The 14,499-nt window shown below is 42.9% G+C and overlaps 1 protein-coding gene across 5 annotated transcripts in view; it reads right to left on the bottom strand.

The window, feature by feature from the left end:
* The window catches only part of SLC20A2 (solute carrier family 20 member 2), a 58,046-nt gene that overhangs the window by 28,964 nt on the left and 14,583 nt on the right, over positions 1–14,499 (bottom strand). For 4 of the 5 annotated variants that reach the window (XM_063337342.1, XM_063337345.1, XM_063337347.1 and 1 more), the window contains exon 2: positions 3,383–3,933. In XM_063337342.1, coding sequence (XP_063193412.1) covers positions 3,383–3,671 — 289 coding nt within the window. In that variant the 5' untranslated portion in view covers positions 3,672–3,933. Of the gene's footprint in view, positions 1–3,382; positions 3,934–9,822; positions 9,957–14,499 lie in introns of those variants that run through there. The other variant, XM_063337343.1, reaches the window with a different exon arrangement.

Here is a 14,499-nt window from a genome sequence, read left to right as displayed (position 1 = left end):
GATCAGTCAGAGTCTCAAATTCACAGAATCATAGAACGGTTAGAGTTGGAAGGGACCTTGAAAATCATCTAGTTCCAACCCCCCTGCCATGGGCAGGGACACCTCCCACTAGACCAGGTTGCTCAAAGCCCCATCCAGCCTGGCCTTGAATGCTCCCAGGGATGGGGCAACCACAACTTCCCTGGGCAACCTGGGCCAGTGTCTCACCACCTTCACAGTAAAGAATTTCTTCCTAATATCTCATCTAAGTCTCTCCTCTTCCAGTTTAAAACTGTTACCCCTCATCCTATCAGTACACTCCCTGATAAACACTCCCTCCCCATCTCTCCTGTAGGCCCCCTTTAGGTACTGGAAGGGGCTATAATGTCTCCCTGGAGCTTTCTCTTCTCCAGGCTAAACAAGCCCAACTCTCTCAGACTGTCTTCACAGGAGAGGTGCTCCAGCCCCCGATCATCTTTGTGGCACCTCTCTAGGCTCGGTCCAACAGGTCCATGTCCTTCTTATTTTGGGGGCCCAGACATGGATGCAGTACTCCAGGTGGGGTCTCACCCGAGCAGAGCAGAGGGGCAGAATCACCTCCCTCGGCCTGCTGGCCATGCTTCTTTTGATGCAGCCCAGAATATGGTTGGCTTTCTGTGCTGCGAGTGCACATTGATGCCTCATGTGGAGCTTCTCATCAACCAATTCAGACTCTTCATGCCTGCTGACACTGTGGGCGCATACCCTTTCCTCCTGGTTGCTGTCTCCTAAGGAGGGTTGGCTGCAGACTGCCCTGACCAAGAGTCGCCTGAGCCGGCTCTCGGCTCAGGGTGCATTTCATGCTCCCCAGCTGCTGAAGGCACCGCATCCATTCTCCTGAGGCTCTGGTGCTGTGTGACAGCCACGAGCACTCATCAAGTATCACGCCACCTGCAAGACTGGGTTAGTACTTTGCTTTGCTAATCCTGGCTGGGATGTCCTCTCTGTCCATGGCATCTCCTCAGTTGCACCAGATGCAGACTTCAGCTCCCACCAGGACCTCTAGAGCACTGCTTGGGCAATTCCTGACAATAACCTGACAATTAGTTAATGCTAGGGAAGTACTACAATTTACCCCCAGGAACAACAGTCCCTAACTTCCCAACTGCCTAACAAACAACATCTTAATATGCTACATATTATTACAAAATGTTACATTTTAACATTTTAATCCCATTGCTCCCTGCTTCTTTCTCTCTTAGGAGAAAAGGTCGCCCTGAAAATCACCATCTGCTCTTTGCTGCAAGCATCAAAGGATCTTCCAGCAACATCTGGAAAGAGAATACAGTGACTTTTGGTCTCTCTCAGACCATTGACTCATTTAAGCCTCATCGAAATTCAGAAGCTAAGTCCATTTGCAGAAACATGATCATGAGGCACGAGAGAACGGGGCGGGGGGGAAATTGCAGAGCAAAAACAGAAAGAGGAGAAGAAAACATCTAGGAAGGCTCTGAGAAAACACAGGAAAAAATATCACACATCCAGAGAAAAGCTGGAAATGGATTTGAGGAAAAAAAAAATTGAAATCTGCAGTTTGTAACTTGTGATTAATTCTGAGATTTAAAATGCGGAATTTCTTCTTAATGCCCTTACTGGAGGGAGGGAATGCAAGTGGTCATGAAGTTCACACAGGCTTATGTAAATATGCATGCAAATAAGTTGTTTTCTCTGAGCTTCTGGCCAGTTGCCTCCACAGGGGGTATCTGAGACTTAAAACTTTGCCCGGCCAGGATCAGGGTGCCATAAATAGATACAGAAAAGGAAAAGGACCCTCCCTTCAATGGGGACCATGATTGTCAAGAATGTGAAGGTCAGAAGATGCAGGTCACTTACATTTCAGACAGTGCACGCTGCTCCCAGGCACGCGCCCGTGGGAAATGAGGGAGCTACCTCCAGAAGCAGAAGGCTAAATGATGCAAGTGGAGTGGTACTACGAAGACAGCTTGAGGGAAAGGCCAGAAATCTGCGGCTGACCTTCTGAGGCACCGGGAAAGAGGAACTGATGGGGGTGCCCAAGAGCATTTGATGTGGTTTAAGTTGGCAGCATCACAGAGGGACCATTTGGCGAAGCGTCTGCGGTCCCAGCAGTGACTTCTCGCTAGTCAACCCCTCTCCCCCTTGGGCAGGGGAAGGTGGCCAACCCTAAGGAGGCTCAGGAGCAGTAAAAGCCCAAGCGAACCACCTCCCTACTCTAAGCACACAAAGCCACCTCAAACAAGTCCAGAAACCGGCACTCAATGTCCATCTTGAGCCATTAAAATTTAAAAAAAAAAAAGCAAAATTTTCCCATTTCCCCAAAGAAATGGGAAAATAACCGCATGTAGTAGACCTCTGCACGGATTCACCTATCTCATGTGCAGGTCCTGCCTGAAAACTGTGGGGAGGTTCAAGGGAGTAGGTGGAAATAATATTTAGGTTAGGTTTAAGGAAGAAAAATCTTTGAGTGGAGCATCCCTTTCAAACAGAGGACACTGCGATGCTGGTATAAACCACCTCACGCTGGCGTGGGATGCCAGGGACCTGCCAGACTGAAGAAGTGGTGGTGGGACGGGCAGGCTGGCCCCTTGCCTGGGCTGCGTCTCCCACAGTGAAAGGGTTTCCTTCCTGCTGCCTCCTGCTCTTTAAAAGCAGGTTTGCTATTGATCCTTGAGGGAGCGCTCCAAAAGCGCACAAAGCCTCTTGCATATAAACAAAGAGTAAATACCGTGGCTTAATGTTACTTACCTCAGAATACGCTATTTGTTCTAAACGGAGACTAATTTAACTGCAAACAAGAGCACGCGGAGCAGACTCTAAGGTAGTCTGAACTGCTGTCGCTTTGAGTCAGAAAAATTAAAAAGACCTTACTATCTTTACTGCTCCTTTAATTTTGCCATGGACAAGGGTGAAGTGTATTATTAATTGCAATCACTCAGCTAGACAATCAGTTTAAGCGAATATGTTTGGATTTTCTGTAATTTTTTGAAACGATTTAGGTAATTCCTTCTCGTACGTATTCATGGCAAACTGCTGTTTCTGTAGGATCTTCCGTACAGTCACAAATGCTATGCTTGCATGTTTTCCATGTGCCATCAAAAAAATCTCCAAAATAATTTTTTCAGTACCCTAGGAATACATATATATGATTCATTATGTTAAATGTTTTTTTCTTCTATTAGTTAAATGGCTGAACCATTGAAAAATGTAAATGAATAGAAGCATTTAAAAAACACAGGAGACTAAAAAAAGGAATACAGGCCCCTGCATTCACAGAAAACCAGAAGTGCAAACACAGAAGATGCAAAGACTTAATTAACAATATTCACAAGGAACAGGATGACAAACACACAACGAACGTTACTTGGAATAGGAAAGTATTACTTACCAACCATTGCACTCACTTCTCCTGCCATCAGCAGCTGGACGGTGCTGTTGTACAGGTTAACATCAATGATACCTTTCCGAATCGTTTCTCCTACTTTTGCTCCCAGTAATACTGAGCCAGTGGTTTCAAAAACCGAAGCCAAAATGCAAGCCTGGCGTAAAGTAACAACACCAGAGCCCACAGCCGTTCCAAAAGAATTGGCAACATCATTTGCACCCACCGAAAAGGCTAAAATAAAAGCAATGATAAAACCCACAATGACCATCCACAGGTACCCATCCGTTGCCATCTTTCCCCAAACCGTAGATTAGCTTCCCCTTTGCAAATAGTTAATAGTCAAGGCTGGAGGGCACCGTAACGGATTTGGAAAGCAGATTTCTTGTAAACAATGAGTTCTCTCTGGAAAGTGCTGGGTAGTGTTAGAATGTGAAGAAACTGCTAACTGCTGATTTTCAAACTACTATAAATACTGTTCATTTGGCTGCCTTCGGTCAGCAGTGAAACACATTCCATATTTTGCTCCCAAACTGGTACAACTGCGACGTTCTGTCCTGCAACAGAAAAAAAAAGGGAAAAAAAAAATTAAAAAAAAAGGGGGGAATACTCAGCAGAGCCCGTAACAATGTGTGTTTTCAGAAGTAAACAGATGATTTAAATCCACTAATGGGGTCCTACCTCAGCATGTGACCGTTCTAATCATAAAGCAATTCAGAAAAGGTTAAAATTAGGTCACCTCCAAAGCAATATGTTTCTTGCAATATCACTGACCGAGAAAACCTTTTGAGCAATTTAAAAGGATTTAGTTGGGGGTTTTGTTTGTTTTGCATTTACCGAGCAGTGCGATAAGCTCTCCTTCTAGAAGGAGGATCCTTTTTGGCTCTTTGCACCTAGTGAATATAAGACACGTAGAATATATAGACCATACCATGCAGCCTGATTCCCAGCTGATGTATATCACCTAGCTCCACCGACCTCAGCAGAGCTCTCATGAGGCTATCAGCGGAGACAGGGATGCACTCCTTTTTGAAAAATGATTTTATCTCTATGCCTGTCTAGGAAACACCACCGAAAATACTCTGAAAAGCATTAATATTCATCTATTACTGTTATCACAGCTTCTCAGTCACTGAAATAGCACAATAATCATGACATTCCCATGTATTCCTGCCGGGCTAGGGAAGTCTATTAAAAAAGTTTTTGAGCTCTCTGCTCTTACCTATAGACAGTTACCATTTACTAACAGGTTTATTATATTCAAACCTTCAAACTAGACACCTTCTAGTATTTCTTTTGATGGTTTCAGTTTTATGACTGCCTTTTGAATTACATTTTAATTAGTCTAATCAGAAAAAAAGAGTGAGCTCTTTCAAACCGAAAAAATGGACAGAGAGAAAGGGACTTTAAAAAAATAAAACCTTCACCATCCAAAAGCCTGTTAAGCAGAGCGACAAGGCCCACACTGATGTCAAGCTGGTCAAAAGCTAGAAGCAAATTTGCCAAACCACCTGTCCCTTCTGCTGGCTACTTCTCTTCGGCTAGCAGCCGCCATGACAACGTCCCATGCCACCCTCTGCTTTCCTATCCATATTGTTTGGCTCCAGAAAAGTGTCATTTTGGACATGACAAGGGGTCAAATTAACATGTAGCAGCAAATACCCATCAGCCAACTCCACCCGTTTTAAGAAGCATTTCAAGAGACTAGGAGTTATCAGATGAAATGCCCGAAGCCCACCTCCTGCTCTCTCTCAGTTTCCCCACAGTCACTTCAGTCTCATACCCACGGTTTCAAGACCATGCTTAATTTCTTTCGATGAACCCAGCGTAATGTAGGTCCTGCGGTGGCAGGGAGAAAGGTCTCTGAAACCTCTGAAATAATAGCAAAACTAAAAAAATAAAAGAAATTTAGCACATTCCTAAGATGCTAGATCCTCGAGAACAACCAACAGGAAAATACCACATCTATACGTAAGTGTTTCCTAGAAAACCCTGAAGTTGATGCCAAGGATTGATGTTTTCTCTAGAGATACATATTCAGCAGAAAAGATGTCCCTCTTTCTTTCTCCAGGCTCCAAACTGGCTGAACAACTGTCACTCCAGTGTTTTCCAGACATGAAGCAGACATCAATCCTTGAACGCCTTACACTTTAAAATAACATCTCAGAAGGTCTTAGCGGCTAAAAACATTTGTATAAGGATTTTTATACTATGAGATAACATGTGAAAATGAAGTACCAATGCATTTTTGATGTTTGAAGACTTGTTGCCTTTTATAATTCATGAGCTCTCAGCCCACTGAGTGGAAAAGGACTTGACAGAGACAGAAAAGGCTAACAATATTTGGAAGAAACAATTAGAGTTAGCACTTGTTTGCCTGTGAAGGAAGACAAAACTCCATTAAATCCATTCATTAAAAAGATTCTATGATGTATTTCAGATTTTTGCTAGGAGGTGAAGTGCTGGACTAGGGTCCTTCCTTGATCCTGAAGATTAATGATTAAATTCTTCATTCCGAGTGGATTCACACAGTACCTTTGCCAAGTTAGCCCCTGTGCCTCAGTCTCCTCTCCTGAAAATGGGCAAAGTTGACTGAGATCCACGCATGCATGCACAGACACTGGCAGACCCATTTCCTTCGGACGCACAAGATGAACGCTATTCCCAACAGAGATGTGTCTTTTGTCCACTTATCAACCAACCTACCAATTTACTGTGGTAACCCAATTTCTGGGATGAGGAAGAGCAAGGGGAATTGTGACATTCCCCCACTGCAAGGGAGTTCACGGGACAATGTTTGCCAAATCTGATTCCTCCAGCCACAGCAAGTCCCTGCAGCTTCCAAAATAAACCACTAAGTCACAAGGTTGCCTTTATTAGCTTCCCCGGGAGGGAGGGGGAGAAGAACTCCAGATGGTCCCAAAGCAATTAAGACTTCCAAGCTCCTAAAACTCCTTGTGAGTCTCCCAAAGTTTGTCGGCAGGGCTCTTGGCAAAGGGCTCTGAGAGGCAGCTACATAATCTCCCTCCCTGTGAAATGGGATATACAGCCTCAGGAGAAAAGGGTGTCTTAAGTAAGAAGTCACCCCTCCTGTCATTTTATGCAAGGTGATGGTTCGAAATAGAGCTTCCTCCAAAAATTGGGAGGCTCGACTTGACGTCCATTGCGTTTGCACAAGTGACAGAGCACAGCAACAGCCAAGCCTTGTCTTTAACAAGATGAAAATCCAAAGGAAAAGAGGAAAGGGAATAAACACATGTTTAAAAATTAACATGCAGCCAGCATGTGAACGACTAGGTGCTACTACTTTCAACCTTAAATAACTGCAAGAGATGTTAAACGTTTAAAGAAAGAAAAAAAAAGAAAGGGGGGAAAAAAGGCACATCTCTGCTGAGAAAGTTTTCAGAAATGCAAAATATCCTGCAAAGTAGGCCAGTGACTAAATACAGACTAAGTCTTCTAGCATGCTTCTTTCTAGAGCCCAAAATACATCTGGCATGCTCAGACATGCTGAGCTATGCCCCTCATCACCTAATCTAACCCAAGATCCTGTGGTATTTCATGTTGTTACTGGGACAAAAAAGAAACTGGAAAAAATGCCGTACAGTAGGGAATGGCAGATCTTCTGGTCTCTGCATGACAGGTGGGAGCCACTAGCCCGTTTCTCTCCTGCACTTATTTATATTTCATAAACACGCCCCTACATGTGCCAAATGCAATTCAACCTGACCTGGCAGATGCTAGGGAATCCTCCCATTTACCTGCAGGACTGACACCTCCTCTCCACCAAGGCCTCCGCAGTCGGCTGCGCCACGCTCCTGCAGCAGAGCCTGGGTGGAAAAGTTCGTTTTCCTATTTACCCCCCAGATAACTCTTCCTGAGCCAGCCCAGCCTCCACTGCAGCGGCCGTGCTGCCAGCTCAGCCCTGGGCATCGGCAGGGCAGAGGAACTGTGTTAGCGCCGGGGAGCTGCAGGACCCCAAGCTGGAGCGTGCATCTCTGATGGCTGATAGAGCAAAAGGACATGCGTGGAGATGAAATTTCAAGTTGTAAGAAGCTAATTTTGTGCTAAGGCAAGATTTTTAGCTAATATAGTTTGCTTTGATCCACAATTAGAGTATCATACTGAGGAATTGAAGCTTTTAACTTCAACTGAGATTGAAGTCCGAGTTGAAGCCTTTAACTGTTTAAGTGGACTTAGAAACTTACAGAACTTGCCCCTCAGTGAGAAAAGTCTGATTTTTGGAAATGCTAAGCACGTCCCTCTGCCTCACTGGCAGATGATCCAGACACCCCCCTCGGACTTTATTTTGTTGCTAGCTAAACATCTTGTTGTAACTCTGTCAACACAAAGTGCACTTTCTTCCCTAAGGGAAGAAAATCTAGGTAAGGAAGCACCTTGATTCATGCAGAATGACAAGTGAATCCCCAGGAAAAAGTCAGAATCTCCTGGTATCAGGAGATCATTTTAGGACATGTTTCTATATGGACACTTACTAAGACAGCTCTCCTGGAAACTATTCACAGTACGCTTCTAAGCCTAGACAGGTTTTTAGGGAAAAAATAATATGAAATTTGAAAAACAAAGTTGTCATTTTTATTATTTTGCTTGGGGTTTTTTTGCCAAACAAATTGCTGCAAAAGAGAACACAGAAACATCTAACAACAGGGACGAATGGTTAAATAAAAGCTCAGGACGAAGTTCAAAGTCTAGGGCAGCAATCAGAGTGCATTACCCATCAGCAATCCAACTGCGTGACATAAAGGAAACAGAGACACCCCCCCCCCCGCCCCCGATGTCCTTTAATCTTCTTTTCACAGAAAATTAGGGAAGAACCTATTGCACTTCTGAAACACTGAAAGGTATATAAATCATACCATATGCAGCTCATACCATATATATAGATCATACGATACACAGCTCTTCTGCTCTCAGAAGTTGCCCCATGCTGCGGCTGAAAACTTGCTCCTACTTCGGATGGGACAGAGACTCAGCGAGGTCCCGGTTTTAACTGTTTTGTTGTTGCCCAAGTATGAGCAAAAAATCAAAAGACAGCAGCTAATGTAGCATTTCTGAAGATAAGTCTTACAACTACTCCACATTATGACAAGACAGACGGGGGGGGACGATTTCTTTTCCCTGCAGTGTTGAAAAAAGCAGACATTTCATGATAGACGGTCGCACTGAATTTGTACTGACAGGCAAGTTCACTCCTAGTTACCAGCGTCTGAAAAGTCTGCCCCAAATGCTTACCAGACAGCAGCTTCTAGGAGGTTATTCCATACCCCTCTAATTTCTGTATGTTGCTCTTTATATAAAACCGATCTGTCAGGCTTCCCACCTATATATATAAACTCATACCAGACCTGACATTCCAGTGTATCGGCACTAAACACAGCACTGCACAGAAACCAAGCCCGATTTATAACCAAAGCTATTAACATCATTCACATCAATAGTCCTTATCGTTTCCAGTCGGTCCTCGGGCCACAAGGCTCACAAGTTGTCTACTTTAAATTACTAATACTACATTCATGATATGGAAGGTGGTATTAATTCAAGTGGTTCAAGACTAAGAACATCCCTATATGGCTCTAAATTACATGCACAGGACTTGTCACAAGGCCAAGCATGATGCAAGGTTAATGCTCCAGTACACAAAAAGCACCCTCAACTTACTTTAAAAAAACATCAGTTACCGCATCCACAGAAGAAGGTTTTGTATCAATCAGTTCCTATTTTAACACGTTCTCAATGCGTTTAAGCATACATCATGCTACTACTCGATATGGAAGCACGACTGAAGTTGATCGCTTTCCAAGGACTCCCATCCAGCTTAACATTGCAGAGAGGGACTGTCACCGCCAGCTCCCAAAACTTCCAGAGGATGCTTCCTTTTCTTAGCCCCTATCAACCTCTGTTCCCACCACTGAAAGGTCAAAAATGTATATTAAATATTTAGCAGGAGATTCTGTTGCTGAAAACATTCCCTAAAAACACAGACAGCAGTCACGTTTAAGCAGCAATTCTACAAACAAGTAAGATAGGTAAAGTATCAACAAGTCCTTGTTGTGCATTTGCTGATAAATATCTCTTTCTCTAACTAAAGGACAATGTGATCCTTCAGTGACTGAACAAAGTCCTTCTAACAAGCAAGTGGTTTTTATGATTCGACACTACAGATTTTTAAGATCCATTCCGAGAAAACAAGTGTTCATGGTTATGGAAAACATGTTTTACAGAAGAAAACCATGCACAGAAATCTTTAAAAACTCACCCAGAATTTAAAAGTTGTTTCAAAAGAAAAAGAAGCTAAGTTCTTCCAGCGACTTGCCCTCTCCTGATTGTAAATACAGGCTGAAGTCTAAAATAGACATCCTATCATTCAGCACAGTCACATCTGAACATGCAAACTTCCAGAGGGGAGAAAGAGGGCTATAACTTACACCAGGCAGTTCGGGGATAAAATTCACTCCGGCACAGGAGAGCACACAAGCCAGCACCGAGAAGCATCAATGCAAGTCCAGAGTCTTATTCAGTAGGTGAAAATCTGCCTCCTCTTAAGCAAAGAATTCTGCCGGGGGTGGGCACTGATAAAACACAACACTGCGTCACGACTGCACTAGTGAGACAAACCAATCCAATGAAGCTCATATTAAAAGCAACAAAACGTTCCCTTTTTTTTTTTTCCCCCCAAGCGTAGGCATAGACGAGAAAGGAAATCTCATTTTTGACGGCCAGCTGGGAGTTTTGGTGAAATCAGGTAATCTCTGAGGAGCCCCAGGTCTTCTATTCGCAAGCACGCTTAAACGCATGCTGAATTCCAGTGCATGTGACAGTAGGGTGCATACACCCAATTTGGGAAACGTGTTGCATGCTTTTTACTTTATCCATGTCAGCAGAGGTCTCACAGGCTACACAGACTGCAGAAAGTTAAAGATGTGCACAAGTTTTGACTGGAACGACGCCTAAGCAAGCAACTTAGCTTTCAACAGTTCAACCTAAATTACCCAATTCCAAATTCCTTCAACCACTTTCCTTTAAGTGGGAAACATTTTTGCATGTATGTCAAGGCAAAAATAATGTTTGCCTAAAAGCACCCAGCTTAGCTTTTTATAAAATATTTGCTTTAATGCTATATAGCGCAATTAAGCCACTTTATTCAGCAAAAAGGAATGTAAATCAAAACTGCATTGTCACAGTTTAAAAATCTGACAGACACAAATTTATTTGGACACATTTATGGTTTATAAATAAATGATTTTTAAATTTAACTTTTAGGTTTTACTCCATTCTGAGTCACTCAAAGCCACGGCATCATATTCCAACATAATAAACTTACATCGGTAAATTTTCTGTGTCCTGAACATTTGAGAAAAGCCAAGTCATCGATTTAGATTTGTAAACACAGACTTGGAAACGTAATTCTTACCTCATCTATTTTTTTCAAGTTTGAATAAAGGGTATTTCTCAACAAAGAGGCAAAAGTTTTCTAAATTGGTTAAATTCAGCTGAAGACGATATTCAGGGATAATTTGGTAAATCTGAAAAGTGGTTTACATTTCTTAAGAAAACTCACATGGATTAGTAAGCCTACATCATCTTCTGCAAAGAATTAGGGCAAAACTCCAGCTAGAAATCTGCAACGCAGAGATGACATTAAAAGTCCCCAACAAAGAAAGAATTCTAAGTATCAGGCCATGATTCTTTGTAAGAAATGCTGACTCTTTATTTAAGGTCAATACCCAACTACTATTAAGCTTGCAATATTAGTGCTAACTTTGTGAAAAGCTGCATCTCCTAAGTCTGGTTGTAAAGTCTTTCCTTTACATCTGTAATAGCTGGCAAACAGGCTTCCCAGTTTTAGAAAAGTGCGAGAGGTTGACACTTTGACACTGGTTTTCCCTTATGTACAAAAGCAACATATTTTAACAAGAGGATTAATCTTCTCCTGCAGATCTAAACACATCTTAATGCTTTTTTTTTGTTTTGTTTTACAAGTAGCATCAATCAATTCAAATGAGAATGATCATAATTGTAAACATGAAGTCAGCCTCTATTTATAAGTCTGGAATCCAAGGTTTTAAGGAAGTGAACAAACACACACAGAGAAACTTTCTTGCAGCACTTATTTAACTTTATAAAGTAAAAAAAAAAAAAAAAAAAGAATGCAAAATATTATTCCATGTTCTCTTTATAGCTGACAAGTTGTTGATGTCTGGCTTGGTAAAGCTCAAACCCGAAGGGTCCGAGTAAGCGCTAAACTCACCCTAGTTCTCCTTTAAGGACCATTCACCCAGCCTAGAGTAACCACCACCAGCGTGCAGACGCAGGCAAAAAGACCGTCGAAAGGACACGTTATTTGGGAGTTATCTACATGGATTTCAAAAGCCAGAAGTGGCCGGCTGGACCTGTGGGAATCATCTGGGATCCAGGAGAACAACAAACTGGAACCATTTGAGTGCTGCTTCCCATGAGCCAGCCCGACCACAGCGGTGGTTTCTTGTTGACCTAAGCTTCAGGGCTCGGTCTACAGGCGAAGCAAAGGATATAATAAACAGCACAGAGAAAAGCAAATATCTTCAAAGTTTTTGTTCTGCTAAATCAGCATTGTGGACCTCAGGGACAGGAAAATTCAAGCCAAGATAGGTTGACCATTAAAAAGTTACAATTTGGAATACCACTAAAGAAGCAGGCAAAGGAAAATTTATATGACCACAAAATAAATTATGAGGATCGGCTTTTGGCAATGGCAGCACCAGTTTGGTTCCCATCAAATCAAATAAAATATTTGCAGAAATTATAAATATCATATATAACAATCTTGATCAGATACCATAATTTTTTTTAATTGTAATTTATTCTAATAAATCCACAATTGAGAGATCCCTGTTTGATTCAACAAGCCCACGCTACGCAGATTTATATTCTGGTTTAAATAATATAATAGGACATGCCGATTTCAATAATTAATTTTAAACCCCCTTTGTTTTACATTTCCGCATCAGCTATTTTCTAAAAGATACCCAGGTTCTCATTTACCAGTAACAACTCAAACAACAGTAATTTGCAACTTAATGTAACTTTTATATCAAATGCAAATGGCCTTTTTGCCATTCAGATGGGAACGCTACATATTTAAGTGATTATATGTATTTTAAAATACATACATTTTGAGTAGAAAATAACGGAGGATGATTATAATTTTCTAACATAAAAACCTGTAAGAATTGGAACCTGAATGCCTGTAAACTTCATTTGGTCAGAAACAGAAGTACCATAAAAACATCCAAAAGCTGCAGAACATTGCTCCAGTTACATCGTGCCAACTTAAATAAGGTTACTGACCAGCAATGGGAGCTTTCAGGCTTTCACATACCTGCTGGTACTCTAAAATTGTGAGCCATAAGCAGCCAGAAATGGGGACTTTTTGTTTCCCTTATCAGTATTTCTGCCCCTGGCCCTGGCTCGGAACCGTGATTTCCCCTCAATCTACAAACCAGAATAAAATTAACGAGAAGGAATGAGAACGGGTTGCAGATGACTGCACAGGTACCACATAGTATCTCAAAGAAATACAGCTCTTGCAAAACTCTTCCTTTTGGTTTTGAAGGCTCCCATGACCATCTACACCATGGGGACTTGAAGAAGGACACCACACACCAATCATGACCTGGAAATCAATCCTGAGGTCCTCAAGGCTAACGGAGATTTAACACAGCTCTATCAAATGCAGCACCATTTCTGGGTGCTTCAGCAACCCCGTTGTGCCTAACGAATACCAACAAAACTCTGAATATCTGCTCTGCAGAGAGCTACAAACATCGTTCAAGCTGGAAAGAGCCAGCTCCAACCAACAAAAGCACACCTGCTTTTGCATATTGGGTAGCAAGCTCCAACACATTCTGTTATCTATCAGGATAATCTACAAATAGAAAGAGATGCACTCGTGCTTCACTGCAAGAACAACCATCTCAGGGGCTCTCTGGAAAGTCTAATGTGGTAGACATAAAAATTAAGAAGTCACTTGGCATTCAGGCATGGAACAACTCTCTGCTCTGTGGAAGCAAACCATTTGGATGGACTTTCTTGATGGCTTTGAACTCTGTCACACTGTTGTCCAAACCTCTTTTTCCGGCAAGTCCCCAGGCTTTCAAAGAGAACATGCCACTCCATCTAGGAGACGTCCTTTCCTGATGGGCAAGAGGAATTGTCTGTGCTTGCATAGGCATGCAGGAAGAGCTGCCATGGTACAGAGCATGACCCTGCTTGAGATCACACTTAACTATTGAGCAAGCGAGCCCTGGGAAAATGAAAAGGAGGAACCCACAACGGGAATTGCTGGAGGCCAAGGCTGGTGCAGAGGATGACACAGGCTCCGGGTGCCGTGTGGCCTGGGAGAGCCAGGCTGGCTCCAACCCCTGCCACAGCACAAACCCACACCGAGCCAGGCGGAGTTCAAAGGCAGCAAACCCATTCTGAAGGAGCAAGGCTTTGGCCAATGCTGATTCAAGCACTGGCCCAGTTAATGCTAGGGACTGGACTCGTATCGCCCATGACTCTGGCTGATTCACTGGAGACTGAGCGCACTACATCCATACTAAGCCCAAGGAAAAGGGGTGAACTGCTTCTCTGAGCCTCCCTGAGCTTAATCCACCATTTCACCTCCCCAGCCCCATATCTGAAGAAAGCAATCAGCATGGGCAAAGTATTTCTAAGAGCCCTGGCTACTGCTGACAACTCAAGAAGCATTATTCTGAATTACTAACAGACCTATACTGACTTTACACAGAATACAAAAACTGCCCATGAAACACCCCCGTGGCACTCCAAAAATACAAATTTTGCAAATTCAGAGGCTTATGCAAAGATCTCCTTGGTAAGAAGCCAGAGTGCGGTTGCCAAAAGTCAACAATGTGAATTTTTCAGATAAAGGAAACCTGACACCTCAAGCCCCAGATTGCCTGCCATTTCCATTCCGGTTTGGGTTTCAGAGAATAACCGCTGTGGAGTCTTTTCCCCTTGAGCCAGAAGAGATGGTTGGGGCTCCCCTGAGTCCAATGACTCTCTCTCTTCAAAGGGAGCTGGAGTGAGAGAGTTGCTATCAACATGCCAAACCACAT

Source organism: Chroicocephalus ridibundus, chromosome 5 (assembly GCF_963924245.1).
Source record: "Chroicocephalus ridibundus chromosome 5, bChrRid1.1, whole genome shotgun sequence".
NCBI lineage: Eukaryota > Metazoa > Chordata > Aves > Charadriiformes > Laridae > Chroicocephalus > Chroicocephalus ridibundus.
Note: the sequence above shows the minus strand (reverse complement) of the source record. Positions and strands in the feature narration are given on the sequence as shown.